We start from the raw sequence: 21,483 nt of genomic DNA, 5'->3' as shown, positions 1-21,483 counted from the left end.
TTTCAACTTGTGTTCTCCTAGGACTATTCTAGTTGTATTGAAAAACTAGCCTGGTTCTTCTAGGCTGATTTTTTGGGATATTAGCAGGTCTTGAAAGAATTCTTGAGGCTTGTAACAACATCGTATTATTTGAGCTCTGTGAGTACGTTCTGAGATCGCTCCCAGGCAAGGTCCCTGATACTCTTTGAGAGTTTTTAGCTCTGAACATCACCGTCTGTTTTCTCCATGTCATGTTTGTCCTCCACCTGCACTGTCTTGAGGACATCTAATTGGTGAGGCTTATTGGCTGACAGGCTTGGTTGTACCAGGCCCTTGGAGGTTCTGGTCTTGCATTGCTTGTTGAAAGAAACGTGACTCTACTCCCCTCAGAGCTTGAGTAAAACACACATGAGGATTTGTTCAGTTATCCAGCAGAGGCATGAAACTTTGCTGGTTGGTCTCTTCAAGTTCATTTTAAAGTTGTTGAATACAGCGAAGTATGAAGAAGGCAGTGTAGAGAGAGGGTGAGTTGCCCTCTGGAAGAACCTTCTCTCCACTCAGTATGGAAGAAGCTTGGGGTGACTGGCTGACTAGTTCAGCCTGATAAATGACACGATTAAAGTTGAGTGGTGCCAATGCTTACCTTATAAATCAAACTGCAAAGACATCTCACTAAAGCTAGGCTGCTGTTAATGTTATTGAGTGAAACAATAAAGCTGCACAGCCATCTATCAAATCAATGTCAAAGCTAACCATTTAGACTTAATATTGGACTGGAGTTAAATGGTCACATTTAGTAACCATCAATGCATGCAAAAAAATTAATTGTCCTCTGTGAATTCCGTCTTTGTGGCTGTCCGTCTAGCAGTGTACCCTAACCAAGGAATTTGTCCAAAGACAGCCTGGTGTGTGTTTCTTAGTATGTGTCTATTACCTGCCCTTCCTTCTGAGGGCAGTGGGGAGTTACATTTCGTGGCTGTTGTTTCCCCTAGCTCCCAGCCCAGGCTCTGTATCGGACAAGCCTATTTATGCATCAGGGATAGCTGCGTAAGATGTGTATTCACTTCTCTTTTTCTGCATTTTGCAAAACAGTATACTAAATTAAGCTGAAATCAGCAGTGATTTACATTAGTAAACAGACTGTAGGTTGTAGGGAGGTGTGAGTATTTGTGCTATTCAGCTGTCCTTGCTGCTTGGGGGGGATCTCTAGCAGAAAGGCAGGAAAACGGATGTGGTTTCAGCCTTCCCTGGAGACAACTGTAAATATCGGTTCTCACATAGGGGATGCTAGGATGCGGATCTGGTCAGCCTGCTGTTTATACTAACAATGCTTCCTGCATGGTAAGCAGACGGAATTGCTTCATCTAGAAGTAACGTTATTTCTATGAATGGCTGATTGCTTTCGTACAGCCCTCTTGGTATTTGTGTTGTACAGCAGGGCTAGTGGCACTAATAGCATTTTCTTCCTCTTTGACTTTTTGTAGGTATGTATTGTTACATAGCAGTTGCACGTGAAGAGAAGACAGAGTGGAAGTCACTGTCAGAGGATCCTGTCATTCTAAGCTGGGCTTGAAGACTTCAACCAGCTGACTGGCGTGAGTACCCGGAAGGGGAGGGGAAGGAGCACATCACTGGGAGACCTCATCCTGACTTGGGGCACCAAAATCACATCTATCTTTATTATTTGCAGTAAAGGGCTTTTTCTTCCTAGTAGCAGCCTACCTGAGTCGTGCAGCAGAAAGCTACGTGTTGGTGAGAGCACCACTATATTATATGAGGTTTTTTGATAGGTGAGCCAGTCAAAAGCTCCACTTCTCGAAAGAGGATCAAGCTCCAAGTGCTATTTTTGTGGTGAATCATGAATGCTTTAGATAACATATATTAGTCACAGCAAGAATTAAATTCACCTTTGCCACCGTCTAATGTGTTCCTTGTTTATTATCTGCATTTGTGACATCCTTTTCTGTTTATTTTGGTGCTGGTCCCTGTAAATATTTTGTGCCTCAGTTTAGGTCAGAAACATACAGAGCTAGTGGGACTTTGGAATTGGAGTGAGGGTTAGGTTTTAGGATAAGGAACAAAGTTAAGCAGTTGGCCTTGAATAGGCTACAAATCCAGGTTTAACATTAGTGTTTGCCTGCCTGTAAGCTGAATTCATTGCCTCATCTGTAGGAGGCCACGGGTTAGGTTTGAGTGGGTGTCGGGATGTGTGGCTTGGTGTAAGTTGAGGGCAGACAGGAGCTGTTGGATTGGGATCAGACTTTGGAGGGAGTTATGGAGTTGATGACATAAGATAAGGTCAGATCCCCAAGGGGCTATTGGGCTAGTTTTAGGGTAGCTGCAGACCTGACAGCTACAAATACTGGTGAAGCTGATTTGTTTTCTTTAGAGGAGTGTGGGGTCTTTGGTAACGTTTGGTCTAAGATTAAGTCCTGGGTTGAAAGAGACTTGACAGTTCTGAGATAAGGTTTGATATTCTTACTTGCCTGAGGCAAAAGCGCCTCAGCCTTTGAGAACTCTGCATTGAAGCAGAAGTCTTGGACACGATCAAGGCTGAGGCTCATGTGTCAAGATCTTGAGACCATTTTTTACCTTAGGATGACTCTGATATGGAGCCTGTTTGTGATCAGGAAGGCAAAAGTCAAAGCAACAGTTACAGAAAACTGAATCTCTGGCATCCCAGAAATGGCAAATACAACTCGTTTGGGCTACTTCTTTCTTTGTTTCTAAAAAGGCTGAAAGCATCAGGCGAGCAGTCTCTCCTTTCTCTCCTCTTCCCTTTTCTCTACACGGGTGCTCTAGTGGTCTAAAACTTCAGCTTCATATGATCATCTCAACTCCTTTCCTATAAAACAGTGTACCTGATGTTTGTCTCCATGCCAGAGTCACATCCATACTGACATCGTGATTCTTGAAGGTTGCTTATATCTCTCTCCTTCAGTGATACAGCCTTCCAGTAAGGCTGAATCAGTCTCTTGCATGCCGAACGTGCAGAGACCGTTGTCAGCCTGACAGTCCTCTCTGAAGAGTGAAAGTCCAGGCTGTTGGAGAGGAAGCTGGAGAAACTTTTGGGATGTATCAAGCCAAGCTTTAGTCATTCTCCTCCTGCTGCCTTATAAGCAAAATCACACGGAGCCCACTGTTGAACTGGCACAATTACTTGGTCTCTTCTAGTGACAGGCCATTTTACACCAGGTCTGAATAGGGTCCTGTGCTTTGGCTGCAAAAGGGAGGGAAGCTCCCTCCCCTCAGTTTGGCTGCTTTAGAGGGAAGGGAATGTGGTACTTGGTTCTCCAGACAGAAAGACACAGTTAGGCATTGATCTGGAAAAAGAGCATCTCCAAAAAGCCATGGTTCTCAGAGACATGCCTGGCAGTCACAGTGCTTCATGCTTGCGCTGTGGCCGTCCTATGTCATCAACCAAGTGATTTCTTCTTCCCTTATCCCTGATGCCTGCTTATTCCTACTTGGCTGTCAAGTGCCATCAAGGTATGGCACATTTGCGCTTCAAGGAATGCATAGCATTGAGTACCAGGGCCTGGATAGCCTGTATAGGAGTTTTGAGGAGAATGGCTTACTCTTTAGCCCCCCATTCCAGGGTCAGTGGAGCTCTAAATAGCTCTTTTTACATTACCTTTTTATAGGACAGAAAATATTTGCTTTTCTGTAGTCTGATGACTCTTTTCCTTTAGCTGGGGGCTCATGGGGATGGAGGGAAGTGCTATTTTGCATTTGTTGTTTTTTAAGATCTAATTGAGGCAGTGTTGGGTTTTAATGTGACTTGCAACGCATGCTGCAGATCAACTGTTCACTTCAGACCTTTAGTCCGGGCATCTGGCACTTAGCAGGGACAAAACAGTTCCAGGCCTGACTAGCTGGACCAAAGGCACGAGGCAGTGGGGGGAAATACCTAGCCAGTGCACCAGGAAACAAAGTAAGTCTATGAAAACACAGTGGGTAAATTCTGACTTTATCTTTTGCTGTCATAGGTGGAGGAGGCAAAGTGCATAAAATGCTATCAAGTGGGTCCAAGGTTCTCTAATTGTTTCTCCCGCAAAGGAGAAAAACGGCCCTTAGTGCATGCAGAGAACTGTTGCAGAGGTTGCTAAAGAGTTGCTGTTGTCACTGATGGCCAGACTTCCCAGGGCCCACTGGTCAACAGCTGGTGCCGTATTCAGTTCCTGAATTCATTGCTTCAATTGAATGCTGAAGGTTACTCAGACACGCTGCTCTGAGGTGCAACGAGTTCTCCCTTCACTGCACCCCCTGGGGACAGAGCAGGATGTCTCCTAGAAGATGGCATTGCCCAGAATGTAATTTTGTCTCCAGCCAACTGGTCACATCAGCTCCGCACCAGCTCTGCCCATCTTAGACTATAAAAGAGGTTTAAATGGTGCAGCACTGTGCCAGAAACCAGAGCATTAACAGTGAGAATGAGTTTATAGAAAGCAGGAAGATGGAGTTTTCATTTTTTCCATTGAACTTTTGGGAACAGATGGAGAGTCGATGAGGCAGAGATGCTGGAAGAGACAGTGTGTTTCAAATGTTTTCCTTAATGTCTTCACAATATGCTCATAGATTCATAGCTCCTGCCTGTTTAGTAGAGGGCAGTTAGTATAGGATGTGAAAACTTCAACGCCCCTGGGCCTCCAGAGGTGGATGTTCCCCAAGGCTGTGTTTTCTGGGCTAAGGAACTTCTGACATAAAGGGTCGTGGGAGCAGCTCATGGCCTGATGGCCAACGTCTTTGTTTACTTCATTCTAAGTCACCAGAGTGAAGGGTCTGGACTTTCTAGATAGAGACAATGACCCAGGCGCGTCTTGACTGAGCCCTGTACTGACGCTAATAGTCCAGTCCTGCCTCTCTAAATGGCCAATTTTTTTTTTTAAATCTGGTTAGAAGCCAAGAAGAATCTAATCAGAGCCCAGCAGTGCACTGAGCAGCAGTCATTATCATTACTTAGTCATCCAGTTGCTGTTTCTTTGCTCTAACAAGAAATATTTGTGTGGTGGGAGGGGATGGGGGAAGATCAGCTTTTGTCTTCATCTCCTCGAAGAGGTTTCAAGTACGTTTCTTCTCAATACACCTGTACCCAAGTGTTGCCCTTAGAGGACAGATTTAAAGTCAGTGAAGCCTTCAAAACTCTGTGACAGCCACAGTTTGAGGGAGAGAAATCAATGAGAAGAGGGAACTGAAATCCTCATTGACTCTCAAAGGCAATGACTTTCAGTTGTGAACTGTGAGATATGATTGCTCTCTCATTAGCTTTCATAGTTACAGATGTCACTGGTTAATAATTCCAGCCAGCTGGCCAAGCTAGAGGCAAATCCAAATTTCTTCTCAGCCTGGTGTTTTGGGCTGGATCTCTACTTATTAATGACACACACAGCAAGTACATTGGGCAGAACTGCTGGGACTTAATTTCCATGAATGCCCAGGCTTGTGCACCGGAAGACATGTTGCTTCTTTTTGCTCTGTAGTTCTATTCCTGGAGAACAGAGGATCAGCTGTGGGTAGCCTGATTTGATATTCACTTGTCTTTAGCAATTAGGGTGCAGTGAAAAGCATTGCAGGAAAATACTGAGATGGAAAGAAAGCACAATCTGAATTTTCTTTGCTGCTTCTGCTAGTTCTGCTAGTTTCATTCTTTACTGCACCCCTACCTCTCCGTTTTTACCCTTGACAATCTACCAAATCACTGTCATTGGGAGAGGCGGTAAACTCGTGTGCTGGCCCAGAGATTGTGCTAAATATCTGAGTATTTTGAGTCTGAAGAAAAATTAGAGAATTTTACAAAAATCAGCTTCCTTGCATATCATATAGGAGATTACTTTGTTCTGACTGTACCTTAAGGTTAATTTAAGCTCTGCAGCACAAAGGTTAAGAGTGCTGGTAAGCAGCTAGCGCCATTACAAAAGCTTTTAATATTGATTGGGCTGTATTCTGTTACCTCACAGCCAGTGGTGCTCATTGAATGAGGTGCTGGTTGGATCAGTAAGTATGGCTGTGACCTAAACTAAACTTGTTAAACAAAGTGTCATTGATGCTCTTCTGTAGTAGAGGAACAGAGCCTGTGTTCTGCCACACGCAATCCAATGATCACTGACCATAATCCTTGAGTCCCACTCTCAGTTTGGCACATATGCCACAAATCACAGCAAGGAGGTTTTGCTTCCATTTTGCCTGAGTGGAAATGGCAGTACAGGGTGCAAAGGGCTGGAGATGCTTATGTGCAGGTGGGGATGCATGTTTTGTTGATTGCATGCTGTAACTGCCATTAATTTCCTTAGGACTTGGGTAAGCATAGCCGAGCCCTGAGTTTTTTCCCCTGCAGTGTTTAATTTAGCAGGTCCTGAATTCCACAAAATTGCTTGGACCAGGGTCAGCAACTGTTCAAGGTAGATGGACAAGGTTATGTTTTCTTTTATGCATGAGAGTTTAAATAGGTCACCAGACTGAGGGAGCTGGGAGAAGCTGCTACTCAGGTGACTGCTAAACAGCTGGTCACTCCCAGTTTGTGTTGGTGTGAGGCCGTGCTTTCCAGCTCCTGCTGAGTTCTCCAGTCAGTAGAAGACAGCAGCAGGAGCCATGCCTCTCACAGAAGCCTCCCTTAAAATTCTGTAGATCACAAATCTTAGTAAACTGCAATCCTACCAGGTGGTAATTTTTTCTCTTTTAAATGAGGGATCACCAGCCTGTAGCGTATCTCCAACAGCCAGAAGGGACACCAGGACAGTTCTTCAGTCTTAAGCAAGGAAGCTAAATTATGCATTTGCTTTTTTTCAGCTCTTTGAGAAAATTTTCTAGCAGTTTGTCTTGTAGCCTGTGCTGTTCTCTCTGTACATTTAGCAGGTTATGTGTTTTCACTGGATTAATACACACATTATTGTTAAAATGGCCTCTTGCTAGCCCTTAACTACTTCTGCCCTGCAGACTTCCTCCAACTGGCATATTAAGTTCCTATCTAAAGCTCTTAAAAGGGTGTATACGTCTCTACAAGGAGGTTTGCTCGGTCTCTGGTGACAGTCTGAACCCCTTTGTGCCATGCAGATTCAGCTGTAAGTGCTTCCCGAGTCCTTGTGCAGTTGCACTAAGCTGCCTGGCAGGTTGTAGGGGCTGCTGGCAGCAGCGTTTCATTCTGTGGTGACACTGGTTCCCCTAGATTTCAGCTGGGGAGGATGGAGCTGCAGAGTTTGGGCTCAGGTCTGAGGCATCCAAGGGGGTCAGTGTGTTGGGAGCTTTGGGGCAAGCTAGGGCTCATCTCTGGTAGCAGGGAGGGTGCTGTAAAACTATCCTAACCAGAACCTGGGTGGCTGTTTTGTAACAAAGCAGAAGCTCCAGCCCAACGGGGTGAGGATGCTGGGTGAATGAGTTTGCGCGCATTCACAGTACTGGGTGGAACTTTAGCAGTAGTGTGTTGTTTTGGCTGAGTTCTGTTTTGCAATTCAAACCCCAGAACTCGGAGGAAACTGAACTAAAAGCACGAGGTTGATGTAAGTTTGCTTGCCTTCCTCCTCCATCTGCAGAACCAAGTAAGCTCAATCACTTTTGCTTAGCGTCTCTCAGATCTATCAAAAGTACATCCTTTTCTAAACTGCATGTCACAGCACCTCTTCAGTCTCTTCTGGTGGCTGGAAAGACTAGCCCCGTGGTGTATTGGGGTGGCGTAAAAGAACTAGTATGGCTGTGTGACATTTATCAAAACACAAAAACTGTATGGATGTGCAGCAAACTTTCCAGGGTAGCTTATAACTTGAATGACCCACTCCCTCCAGTGAAAGGATTTGTTTATGGTTTTGGTAGCAAAACAGACATGATATGAGGGTAGCCTTGTCTAATGGCTACTAGAGCAGTGATCCGGAACATCCTAGAACTGGCATCTGCCCCTGTTATGCCAAAGCCTTCCTTTGTTGTGCAAATTGTTTTGTCCCTTTGCTATTTCCTTCAGCTGTTATGGTGATGTTGTCTTTCACAAAGACATGGGTATTATGGGGGAAAAACACAGTAGTGATTGTGCAGCAGTAGGTGCAGGAAAATTGCAATGCATAGTACACTATTACTGTGGGTTGATGGTAAAACAACAACACTTCATAAAGCTTTTTGTCTTGTGCTCAAGGTTGACTTTGGAAACAACCAAGCTACGTGGCTATGCAGCCATGCAAAGCTTGCTGCCCAGTCCTCCCTTCATTCAAGTGGAATAGCAAATTCTGTGAAAATTCAGTTTTCCATCCAAGTGGTTGTCTGTAGCTGAAACTCCTTCCTCCGTGCCAAGCTGTTTGAAGGTTGTCTAAGCTGGTTCCTGCAGAGACCACAAGTGTTTCAGACCCAGTTCTTGACCTGAACATTCCTAAGTTTGGACCTGAGCCAGATGCTGGATCCTTCCCTACTTTGCCTCTCCCTAGGTGCCATTCTTTCGTTCACTAGCTGTTATTTTTACCGTATGGTTTCTACTCCTCAACATTTTAATCACAGTCATTTAAACTATCAGAGGCTTGTTTATAAACCCCTGCTACACAGCGAGCACAGCTTCCAACTGACACACTCTCATGTGGTCCAGGCTCCACAACAGGCTTGACTGAGATCAAGGTTATCTTCGGGTGGTGAGGGAGGTCTCCTGTTGCACACTGTTATACAAACAGGTATGTTTCAAGTAATTGGAGCCAGTGATGACTGCACAGCTTACTTTGGACAATGTTGTTGGCTTTTTTGTTGGCTTTACTTGTTTGTTTTTGAGAAGAACGTGGGGTTTTGGTTGGATTTGGTTTTCTTTTTTTCAGAGGATAGTAGTATATGACTATTCAAAACATACTGTTTTCCATCATCCTTTATTCTGACTGTTGATGTGTCCGAAATAACCCTTTTCCTCCTCCACCCAAAGCAAATACACCTGACTTTTAAAGGGGCTGGAGTGTAAACCTAGATACAGGCCTGAATTTTGCAAATAGCTAGAAGCTCCTCAGCAGTGGTCTTTTGGGACATGGTGGTAAATGTGGGCTTGGGGGACCCTTTGTTTACTCCAGTTAGAACTACTCGTGTCATGTTTGCACTGAGGTATGGGATTGGTCTTCAGTGAGGTAAGATAGAACAGCATTTTCCCACCTCTTCTGGCCCCTTAGCCAATATTCAGGGGCCAATATAAGGGGCCCCCTAGCCCCTTAGTCAGAATTGTGTCTATTTTGGCTAAAAATGAAATGCTTCATTTGGTGGGAGGTAGGTATTGAGATGCTAAAAGGCATATTGGGGAAGAAAAAGGAGATCTTTTGTTGCTGACAGAACCTCAGTCAGCATTTCACAGTGCATCAGTATGGGTTTACATGAGTAGGTATTTGGAGACCTTTGTTCTGTGTCCTTCACTAACATTTTACCAAAAGAATACCAAGTTACAGTAAGTGTTGACCCACACAGTAACCTTTGCTCTACGTCCTTCTGCAATCAGCAGTTCTTGCCATCAGTGTTGCTTTCTAGGTCTTGTTTGAATGCTGAGCTGCTCACCTTGCAATGATTTGCAGTACATTTTTTTCAGTCTGAGTTTGGCAGCAGATCAATGCCTGTACATGCATATTTTGGGAATTAAAATACAGAGACAGGCTGCAGACAAGAGACACTCTGGAGTGTCAGTCACAAAAGCCAGCAGTGCTTGGTGCGCTGGTTGCTGTGGTCTGGTGACAAAGGACAGTACTAAGAGATTTGAGGGTCATCTTCAAATTATTTCCACTATTATGCTACCACTTGATCTTGCACGAATTAAACTCCAAGGTCTGATTTCAGTAAGTCTTGGTCCCGGTCGTTTGTTCCATAGACATTCACTGTGGAAGGAAGGGTGATCCTGTGCTGCTACTCACCTTCCTTGCCAACAGGCTGCCCAGGTCTGGCGCTGTGTGAGTATACCCTCACTCTCCCAAAAGCTGGCACCACCACTACTCCAGTGCGAGTCTTAGGCTGTCTAAAGGGCAGCCAGGCTGCACTGTGGTGGGGACACTCCACTCAAGGGACCCCTAGGACAGCTTGTGGCTTAAAAGCTCCTTTGATGCCTGTTATAATGCCCATGACGTGGGCATATAATATGTAATAGCCACGCATGCAGTTAGTTTCCCTTTGTGTCACGTCAGGTATTTATGCTACAAATCTCAGCTGCCAAGTGCAGAAACTTTAGCTGCCTCTTCAGCTCCTACCCATTGAAATAGGATCTGCCATGTCCAGTGTTAATGAAAATATTCCTTCCTTGACAAGCAGATGCTGCCCATTTAAAAAAATAAAAGAAAATGCTTTTTTCAAGTACTTTCCCTGTACTTCAAAGGTCTACCCGTCACTTCCCTTCTGAAGTGTATCCTATACCTGTGCTACCATGGAGTGTTACCTGCAAACTTTCTCTCTTTCCTTTCCCCAGCTCCAGAGCTTCAGGAAGAGTCAGTGTCTTTTCTGATGACAGTGGCAGGGGAGTGACAGGCAGGCTGGGTGGGGGTGGCTGATGGTGAGCAAGCCTAGTGACAGGATGGGGTGACTAAGAACCAACTGGCTAATTAAAGCACAGCAGTAGGAGGAGCAAAGTATTTAAGGGTGCCAGAGAGAGAGAGAGAGATGCCTCCACAAATTTCTTATTACACTTCAGCAGCCAAGTGACTGGGCAACACAGTGAAAGGTTTCCTTAACTCTTTCGTGCCTCTTGTGGAGTGAAATCAAGGAACTAAGAAAATGGCACCATTAACTGAAAAGCCCGAATCAAGGTAAGGACAGTGGTATGTTTTTTAGTCACAGTTAGTCAAAGCTAGCCCTCCTAGAGCTGCTGTGAGCTGAACCCCCAGGACGTTACATGGCACTGGCGTATGCTAATGGACACTGAGCGGGTAGGTCCGTTGGGGCAGTACACACTGATTTTCAGATTGCTTCTTTCATTTGGATAGTTATTTCCAGCTGCTGCTTGAAAAGAGAGGAGATATCAAAGTAGTCATTAAATCTGTTTGTGTTCTTATTAAGGGAAATGGGATGCTCCTTGCCTTCTTATCCTAGTGACCGGATCTTTCTCCTGACTATTTTTATGGGAAGGAGGGATTGAAAGTAATTCCTGAATGATGATTCTGAGGCAGTTGCTAAAATGAAAGTGATGAGAGTGGATGTGGAGTTCTTGGCAATATGTGAATTTGATCACCTGAGGCTGGAGGAATCAGAGGGAAGTGAAGATGAGGACTGACTTCTGGAATGTAGCTTTCTGCTATTTCTGGAGAGACTTTGAAGTCAGACCGTTGCTTAACCCAGCAGTTCGGTTTTCTCGGACCGTTTTCAGTATTGAGTAGAGGAGCAGCCACTGTGTTCTTCATTCCAGCATGTAGGTGACTTTAGAGGCAGCACAGTCCAACAAGGCTAGCAAGCCAGCACTCCAGCCTGAATTCCCTGGCAGGCATGGGTTTGCTGTCTGGCCCTGGATGTGTGACAGTGACCAGCTCTCTGAGTTTTGCTGGGACCTTTTTGTGCCTGATATTCAGGTAGATGAATCAGTTCCCTGGAATTTTTTTTCTAGTTGTAGCAGTGCCTCCAGGTTGGCAAAGGCTAAGGAGAATGGCCCTGCCTAATTTCAACTTGCATCTCTAGGCTTGTCAGAGGTGTGTTGGAAGTACTGTATGCCTGGCTCCCCATAGGTGTTGGCTAGAATTAGCTTTATGTGGTTCTCTGGAGGTGACTGCAGTTGTGTGTAAATGACACCAACTCTCAAACTGGTTTTGCTTATTCTGAAAACATAAAAAGCAACCTGTAAGACTGATACATGCACCTTGCTACGCTGTGCCAGCTCAACTGATTTCAGATGTTGCATAGAATAGAGGCCCGAATCTCCATCTCTGCATAAAATAGGAATATCACCTATATACCTTGAAAAGTGTTAGCTGTTGCTTAGTGAGTGTTTGCGCAGAGCTTCAAAACAGTCAGTGCTAGCAGAGGTCATAATTAAAAATTAATGTTTGGTGTGGTTGCCACAGTGAACACTGTGCAATTTCTCCGCCTTACAAAACTAGGAATCTCGGGATGTGTCTGGGAAGGTGTAAGGTGGTCTTAGGCATTAAAGTTATCTGGTCTGTATGTCAGAGGTGCATCAGATCTTCTGTCTACCCTCATTTTTGTGAAATGTTTGTTATCTGGATTTGAACTTTGTGACAATAGTCAATCTCTAATTAGTGTTTCTACTTAATGCAACTTCCTCTTATTTACTACTTCACTGTTTGAGAGTGTATGACAGAGGTGAAGGCAGCCTTTGTAGTCTTTGTTATACAAGATCATGCAGCAGAAGCTGCTGGATGTTATTTAAATGATCTAATTGATCTTACTTATAGAATGCCATTCACTGTAGTAAATGCAACGTAGTGTTTGTATCCCTCCATCCTGTGGTCAGCTGAATGGATCCATTGTTATACATAATTAGGGCTTCTGGAAATTGGGTCTGTTTATTTACAGCAATTGTTCTGCAGAGGCACAAGTGGCCCCATATCAAAGGTGTACAGAGTTAAGTGCAGTACACAGAGCACCCCAGCTGCACAGCCGTATCACAACAGCTTGAACTCAATGAATCTTCTGTTTCCTCTGGCTGAAGTATAAACCCAGCATCCTCTTGTCGAGGTGCAGTCATCGCAGATTGAAAGATTTCCCTTTTGCAAAAAGGCAAATCTGGTGTCATTAAATTAATTACCCCCTAACTGTAAATAAATCTCAATTTCAGTAGTTACGTGCTCCTTGCCCAAATTCCTGTATGAGTCTCAGTTAAGTGTCCTGAGCAGTCCCAGGTTGTGGTATGCTGTTAAATCATTTACAGCTTTCCCTCTGGAGTTGGCAGCCTGAGAGCTGTGGCCAGTGAGCTCCCTTGTATAGGATGTACATCAGCTTGTTTGTAAAGTGCTTCCATCTATGAGGTGTTAGCATACGTACCACAGACAAATTTGATCTGAAATCTCAGCTGCTGCTGCTCTCAAATGTCTCTTGTGTCTCCTGCTAAGATGACTATAAGATTTTATTTAAAATGTCCTGGAAATTTTTATTTTTGTTTCTGAAGTTTTAAAAAGTTCATGTGAGCTGCTTGGGCGTATGGGTGTGGCACAAAGGCGTTTGTTTCTGTAGCAGACACGAATGAGACACTGGGCACAGCTACTGTCGCTGTGATCTTAGGCATCAAATACAGAAACCAGAGGGCAGTCGTGACAGACTCGGGAGGAAGTCAAAGCCCAGTCACAGTGTATTTATGATCTATTGTCATGAGAAGAAATGTTTTTGACTATAAGGCTACTGATAATGAGCAGTTAACCTATCCAGAGGGAACCGGTGATGCACTGTATGTCAAGTTACTCTTTGGTCTGCTCTGTGCAAAACAACTCTCTGCAGGGCTGTTTTCCAAGCCCTGTGTCTGTAGCAGAGCAGGAGGTTGATGGCTCGAGCAGGAGGCTGATGGCTCAAGCAGGAGCCACCTTTCATCTCCACAACCCTGCAAGTATAAGTCATTGTCACTTAATGAAGATTCAGGGGCTGATGTGAAATTATTCCGGTCTATTTCTTTGCAGGGAGGTCCCTGTAGACATCAAATCACTGTCTGAACTAGCACTGACCGTAGAATTGGTTTTAGTAGACAGGCCAGAATTAGAATGGACCAAAAAAGCTGATTTACCTTTAAACCTTGCTTTTCAGCCATTGGGCATGTCAGCTGTAGGCTTTGGTCTCTGGTTCTGTGACATTAAGCAGAATTTAGACTTTGGACTTGCCAACCTTTTAAAATCTTCCGCTATTTGCCAGTTTTTAGTGAGATGAGTGACAACGTGCAGACCAATTGCTTTGCAACCGCTTGTTTACAGACTTGAGAAATGAAGACCCAGAGGTGCAATTGTTTTCTAAAAATGCACGGATGGGGGTGAGCACAAGGAGGAAGAGCCGCTCAAACAGAAAAATTGTGTTAGTGCAAAACAATTTTGCTGTAGCTGTTCATGAATTAAATTTAGGTTGCAAATCAAAACCAGCATTCAAGCCATAAGAGGAATGAGTTCTGGAGCAGGCTGCCAGGAGGAGCAGTGGAGGCAGGAAACCTTACCAGTTTTAAGCTGGAACGTGAGATGTTCTTGCACAGGATTGTATGACGCAGTTGCCTGCAATAGCATGGGCGCAGGCCTGATGACCCAGGAGATCCTTTTCTGCCCCCTGCTCCAAAAGTGGTGACCTTGAACTGAGTCAACTCAGGTTGCAGCTAAACTTTGTTTACTCTGAGGTTGATGACTGTGAGATGACTTAGTTCAAAAGCATTTCTGAGTTCTTAAAGCCACATCTCCTAGCTTACATTTCCTATTCGACTTTTATTATTAAGAGTGGTACATTTCTCTTAAATTGCACAAAAACTGGCACACGTGCCTCAGGTAACTTATTTTTGCCCATTAGGAAGGAAACAAGCATGCACCATATTTAAAAAAAAAACCAAACCAACAGCAATACTGCATAGGAAATGCACTATGTTTATTTATTCTAACAGCTGTAAGTTCAATTATTTATAAGAACACCTTATGCGAGCTGGTGTTTTATGCTGACATTTGTTTCATTTAGTGAGCTTTCACTGCTCCCTCTCTGCTATCTTAGCACTCACTGGGGAGCGTGGGGAGGCTGTCGTCTTGTACAGAATTGGTATGATTCTTCGGTGTGCACTGCTTGCTTATTCATAGTCTTTTCATGACATTTATTCTTAGCAGCATAATGTCTTCTGAAGGAATGACAGGGTGTTCTTTAACCCTTAAATAAAAATGACAGGCAACATATTTTTCTCTGTATTTCAGAAGACAATAATGATACTTGGAGAGAGAGCTGATTGACTGCGTTAACCTGGAGCTGCCTCCTATATTCTAGTTGGGGGTTTTTGCTGCATTTTATGTGGTACAAAGTGGGAAGTACAGAGGAGATGTGCTTTGCAGCAAGTTCCTTTAAGCAGAGGAACCTCCTGGTAGGAGGCACTGGCTGCAGTGAAGCCCTTTGCCCACTTTCCAGCTTTGGGGCTCCACATTGCTGCCCCACATTGCTGCCATGGCTGATGGAGCAGAGCATCTGGGTCAGGGGCACTGGTGGCAATGTGAGAAAAGGTCTGAGTCAGGGGCTAAACAAATGAGTGCTGTCAGTGATGTGTGGAGACTGACCAGGTGAAAAGTAAGTTTTGTGATTGCTAATCATCCCATAAGTTTGAAAGCCTACCATTTTTCTAAAAGTCTTAACTCCCACACTGTACTAATATAAATAAGAATGTGATTTTTCATTTAAGTCCAGCTACAAAACGCTTAAAGCTCTTGTATATGGAGAGAAAACTTTGAAAATGTAAAAAACTCAGAACTGAGAAGATAAAGGATTCGTCCAAATCTCAGGAATGTAAGGGACCTGCCCAGCGAGTTTTGAGTGCTCATCTCATGTTTAGCAATTGTTTTAAAATTGTACATGAGTCATCAGAACTGTCATTAATAACAGAAGAAACAAAAGGAAATTACTTTTCCCCACACACACATTAGACCACCAAAAATAACCACCGCCTGCAACTCTTAGCTGAGATACCAGTGACTTAAGAGCGTGTGTCCTTGCTCAGAACTATTAATGAGCTGTTTGTTACCTTCTGCCATTGTAGGGGGAGTACTCAAATGCTTAGAGCATGTGAGATAATCCAGAGACATGCTGAGCAGAAGTAGTTGCCACTTATCTGCATTCCTCCTAAATAGGCTTCTAAATGCACTGCTCTCTTTTCCACGCCAAGTAGGGAAGGAGCTGCAGCCTTGGAAGAAATGTGCTGGGGGTGAAAGGGAGGAAGGAAGCGTTAAATGTCCGTCCAGAGGTATGACCGAACTGGCAAGGAGTCGGTGGATGTTACGTACGGACATTGGCATGTTCAGGGTTACAGCTGCTGGCTTATGCCCTGAGGAATTCATTACCTTTCATTGTGTTTTGAATGTCTGCAGCTTTGAAGCCTTTGTTGCTATGTCTGTCATATTTCAGGAAAGGCACTAATTCCAGTCTGGCAAGGAGACACTGGCTAGCTGGTTAGAGCAGGGAGCTGGAAGGAGACACTTCAGAGTTTGGCAGTATTTTTTATTATTTTTTTTAATTTGTTTTGTTTTGCCTTATCTGGCAGTACTGGTTTCTCTTTTTTTGATATTGACACAAGGAATCTCATTTTTGTTTCCCTTTGAAAGACTCCCTTCTGAAGTGCTGCTGTGCGTACTTGCGTGTGTGTCTACAGGAACAGTTTGGTCATATCTGCAGAAAGTTCTTGATGGGATTTGGAAGCAGCAAATGTTTCCAGATCTACCTGCTCCCACTGCCCATGGACAGCCTGTCTGGCCAACGTGGCAGGGAATGCTCTGTCTAAGGATGTATCATCTAAACACTCATGGTACGCTGACTTACAGCATGTACCTTCCCAAGTGTCACACAGGGCAACACTTTGCTATACTGGGGCTGTGGAGATGGCTCTGCTGTCTGGCTGGACCGTGTATCTGGTCCCAGGAGCAGCCCTGGGGCTAAGATAGGCCTAATAGGTCTTCAGTATGTGGTTCGGATGAAGCATATGTGAGACAAGTAGAACAACTGTAGCCCAGATGAAACACCGAAGCATGTTCTCAACTCCAAATGTGCACCACAACTTCCTCAATCTAAACAGCAGTGTTTTCTACGTGCATGCAGCAAATCTGTATGCAGATCCTGAACTCATCAAAGTCAACTTTTAAATAGAGTTTCTAGAGTTACACCAACCCAGGCACTCAGGATTGGTTTTGCTCACCCCGAGCATGCTGAATCCGTTCCGGGTATGGGAACCTGCATTAAGCATGTGTTCATTTGAGTGCTTGAATAATGCTGATTAGTTTCACAGTAAGTGAACAATGAATGCTTGTTATTTTAATTTAATTCTATAATTGCTACTAAGTGTGGGGATACGTGGAAAAGTGCTTTTTCTAGATCTAGTTCTAATGAGTTTGTACACCTCCATTTAATTTTAGCAAACTTGCTTCTTTAATTATCACTTTATTTTTAACTTCAAAACACTTTGTATGAAAAGTAATTGGTGCTTTTAAGGCCAAGAAGTTGTGCCTTTTTTGATGTGGATTCTTTCCTTAATGCTTTTCTTAGTACAATGAAGGCCAGTTGCTTCTCAGTGTACGCAACGTCAAGACTCTTGACTCAAAAAGACATCACTGAAATCAGAGTTGTATGGCAGTTATGATGTCACTGTTTCTAAACAGAAATGAAACAGTTTAAAAAGTATAAAGCATGGGGTCACAAGTTTAATTGCTCGGATACTACCATTGTGGAAGGGAACCTGTGTTGCTCTGGGATTGCAGCAGCAGTGGACCCTGCCTTTGCCTAGGTACGTGAGCCACTATTTCCTCTTTCCTCTCCTGAAAAGGTAATACACTAAGGCTTGGGGTTCTTTTCCCCTGCCTTTTTCTTCTTGTATACCAGAGGAAAGCATGCAACCTTTTGGGGATGCTTGAAGTGGAAGAAACTTTCTGTTCACTTGCATGAAGCCCATGGAGAGGGCCAGCGCTGAGTCAAAACTTCTGGGTACCAGTAACCTCTTCTGCTTCAGAATGACTTTAATCCTAAAGCTGCGTTGAGGCTTGGAGCAGCACTGCTCCTTCTTGTAGTTTTCTCCCTGCCCTATGGAGGGACTTGTATTTATCCAGTGAGTTTAATGCGTAACAGTTTTCCATAAGTAGAAGAGCATGATATTGCTACAAACCTCCTTAGCCTGGATAGCTTATCATTTTAGCCTGTCTTTTTCCGTTTTGCTTGAACTAAAGCATATTTCTGTAACACAAACGTATAGAGATTGGAAACACCATTATTATTAAGTACATTGGTCTAGATTTTCAGGCTGTGTCAACTGTTACTATTTCAGGGTGCTTACTGCTAGTACGAAATGGTAGAAACAAAAAAGCAGATACTGTCCGGGTAGGCAAAGTCGGGCAGCACATCTTTAAGTTGGGCTGAGCTTTCGTTGTTGACTGGTTTTAGGCTGTGCCCTCCACTGCACACTGGGATCACCTTGAAACTAGGCTGCACCCTGCTGAGCCTTCACCAACACATGATGAATATCTTATATGGATATTTTAATGAAAAATATTTTTAAAAATTAGGTGTTGTCAGCTGTTGCTAGGGTGGCATGCTGGAGAGCTCAGATACTGGCTGGTTTTACAGACTGATCTGTTACTATATCTGCTTGTTTAATTTCCTTTTATTTCCTTTTGAGTATCTGTTGAACATGCTCATTATATTCTGGCTGGTATGAAACAAATGCTAGTTAAGAATGGGGACGCTTGAGGCAAGAGAGCAAATTCAATTCCTTGAAGGCAATTTCCACTTCTTACAATGTCCCACTGCTGCCTCCCGTTCATGTAACAGGAAAACAAGTATCTCCAACTCTCTTGTTGTTTCCTGTTTCTCTGAGCAATTTTTTCCTATGCTTCATAGATCAGAGTTATATATTTATACATGATTTTGCAGGTTCAGATACCTATTTCTATTCGTGTCATGGAAGCCGTTAATTGTCTGGAGTTACACTCGATCTCACTGTCTATAGCACTAACTTTTGAGGAGAGGGGAAAAAGATGGAACAGAAAATTAAAGGGATTGTAATTCAACCTAGGACCTTTACAGAGTTGAGAAATCTTGTCAAACATGGACTTGTTTTGTAGAAATGTTGCTCTTTGACTATTCAAACCAACATCTGTGGTGTGACATTGAAGCCTGTTCATTTGCTGCAGATATCAAGTCCCCACAGGAATGGGCACTGGGTATGAATAGGCCCCGCAGTTGTCCTCCGTAGACAGTCATGACCATGAAAATTGGCTTTTTTTTTTTCCTCTGGTCCCCATCTGGTAGTTTTTCTCTTGAGTTGGTAATTTCCCTGCCTTTGGTCCCAGAAGGATTAAGCTTCTAATTTTAAAATTTCACTTACTTGAGTCTGATCCTGAAAATATCAGTGGCACTGCAGGACTGGAAGCGATTGGTGCAGAAGTTAATATGCGTTTCAACAAGTATATCTCTTTGTATTGTAACATCTTTTAAAGGAGAGAAAACTTTGATTTGAGCAACAGATCACCATGAAATCTGGCAATGGTCTAAGTTGAGGGTTTTAGCTTAAAGCTTTTCATCTCACTGAGATTTTTTTTATTCTTTCTTAAAGGTGATGCACAGTTTATATATGAGAAGCTATCCAGATTTGCACTTTGCCATAAATATACTCTTAGGCTTTAATCTGTATCTTATGATTTAATGTTGAGGATTAGTCTTAAAGTCTGAAATGAGTACCTATATTGGGCGGAAATACTCTTTTATTAGCAAAAAATGTAACTGGTGGTTGACATAAATCCGTCTGGGTTCTGAAACTAAATTTTTTGAAAAAACTGTGACTATTGCCTTGACTTTTAGGACGAATGTTCAGCATCATGTCCAGTGCTGTCTCGGCAGACATGAAACATAACGTAATCATTCTGCCTTTCACTTTAAACAGACATAAACAAAATCCAGAAGTGAAAAAGACGAGTCCCTCTGCCACAATGAGCTCTGGTAAGTCTGTGTTATTTTCCACTTGCCCTCATTGGCACTCGTTTTTATTACTAGAAATATTCCCGTCTCTCTGATGCAATTACTCTTTCTTTTTTTTTTTTTTTTTTTTTTTGACTCTTCTTCTGTCTCCTAGAAAAGAGTCAAAACCCTTGAAAGCTCAGGGAATCTGACTATTAAGGCAAGGGCAGAATGACTTCATAGTAAAAAGTGTGCTGGCTCCGTGTTTGTTGTTGCAATTTGGCTCATAATGCTCAAAAAATGGCTAGAAACATCTTGAGATGGGGTGTAGGTCACTTAAGCTTCTTTCACTTTGGAATACAAGAGTTTAAAATTATTCATTACCTGAAAAGATTATCTGAAATAATTTGGTATGTTTTAGTAGGGGCGAATGCAAAGTTTGACACCTTTGGATAGGAAAAATCATCTGCTCAAAGGAAAATGAGGGACTAGGAAATGGAGGCTGGTTGGGAAGAGGAAAACCTCGGGCTTGTCTGGGTAACAGACTAAATCAGAGTAAAAAAAAAAAATGCAGACACCATGCTGAAGTGCCATTTGTAGGACCTGTGGAATAATAGTCCCACTTGATTTTAGCACCTTATCAAATCTCAGCTGGAGTATCACATCCAGTTTTTAGCACCACATTTTGAGAAAAATGTGAACCATTTGGAGAACGTCCAGAGGAAAGCTAGGAGAATAATCAGGGTCTGAAAAACATGAGCAGGGAATTTGGCTTAAGCATTGATAAGCTTCCAGGTTGTGAAATGCTGGAACAGGTTGCTTTAGGGTGATGCTGGAATTTTGTAAGAACTTGTTAGGCAAACATTTGTCAGTAGTGACAAATACTAGATTTGTTTCTGCCATGGGTCAGGAATACAGGTTTAGATGACCCTTGGAGGTCCTTTCTAGCACTGTCTTCTGTGTTTCTCTGAACTCACAAGAGACAGTTTTATTCACATTGGCTGAGGATGTTGCAGACTTGAAAAATCTCTCTTGAAAATCTCATCACTGAGCTGGATGCCATATGCACATATAGAGACAGTCCCTGTTTAAAAGAGGCTGCGATCCAGGTAGGCAAAAGGAAAGGAGGAACAGTGGTGTTATCCAAGGGAGATTTGTTTCTCCAAGCAACATCTCCTGAGATAGTAGGAATACTTCCTAGTTCATGAATCAAATAGTGCTGACCCTTGGCATCTCCTCATAGTCACAGGTTTTAACCCAGAAGTAATCTGCTTCTTCATTTGTCTTACAGAACAGGAAGAAATTGATGTTACAAAAACTGTTGTCAATGGGCTGAGCAGCAATGGACAAGAAAAAGGTGGGTTAAGAGCTTCAGAGACATCTCTGCAGCTCCCCCTGCATGTCAGCTGCATGATGTGGTTGATTTCCCTGGACATTCACTACAGCAGGGGTTTCCAAATTTAGTTTGCTTGGCGACTGATACAAGAAAAGCCTTGTGCTACCCCATGCCAGCAGCAGCAGCGTTTCTTAGCTCTACAAGTGTTCTTTGTCTCTTAGAGGTGGCAGTCTGGATTTGCCTCTTTGTATGTTTTTAGTGCCATTTTGAGGAAAGCTGTGCACTACTTGTGGTACTTGTGAGCACCTGTGAATCAATATCTTAGTGTGTTTAGACAGCATGGGTTTGTGGGTGCCTATGTGTGAATCCTGATAACTAAAGTGGGAGGTGAAGGTTTGAGCCCAGGATTAAAGGGCAGGAACTAACCATTTAAGTAATAAAATAAAAAAGTAATCTGTCATTAGCAACAATTATTTAAAAGCCAAACTTATCTAGACAAACCAGTTTTCATGTTAACATATGCAGGTTTGCAGCGTGCTTTATAGCATTCATTTTTGTATAGTGATGGTGTGTTTTGGCAGGGTGAAAGTATGTGGTTGTATGGGTTGGTTTTCTGCTGGTTTCATTTCCTTTCCTTTCCTTTGATGCCTTTTTAT

At 43.3% G+C, this 21,483-nt stretch overlaps 1 protein-coding gene across 31 annotated transcripts in view; it reads left to right on the top strand.

Moving 5' to 3' along the window:
* SORBS1 (sorbin and SH3 domain containing 1) overlaps positions 1–21,483 on the top strand; it is a 174,393-nt gene that overhangs the window by 84,533 nt on the left and 68,377 nt on the right. For 30 of the 31 annotated variants that reach the window (XM_063338897.1, XM_063338896.1, XM_063338888.1 and 27 more), the window contains exons 3-5: positions 1,464–1,574; positions 19,396–19,533; positions 20,783–20,848. In XM_063338897.1, the coding sequence (XP_063194967.1) occupies positions 19,401–19,533; positions 20,783–20,848 (199 nt within the window). In that variant the 5' untranslated portion in view covers positions 1,464–1,574; positions 19,396–19,400. Of the gene's footprint in view, positions 1–1,463; positions 1,575–10,540; positions 10,704–19,395; positions 19,534–20,782; positions 20,849–21,483 lie in introns of those variants that run through there. The other variant, XM_063338883.1, reaches the window with a different exon arrangement.

The sequence above is a fragment of the Chroicocephalus ridibundus genome, chromosome 6 (assembly GCF_963924245.1).
Source record: "Chroicocephalus ridibundus chromosome 6, bChrRid1.1, whole genome shotgun sequence".
NCBI classification, from domain to species: domain Eukaryota; kingdom Metazoa; phylum Chordata; class Aves; order Charadriiformes; family Laridae; genus Chroicocephalus; species Chroicocephalus ridibundus.
The sequence above is the reverse complement of the archived record's forward strand: the minus strand, read 5'-3'. Positions and strand labels throughout refer to the sequence as shown.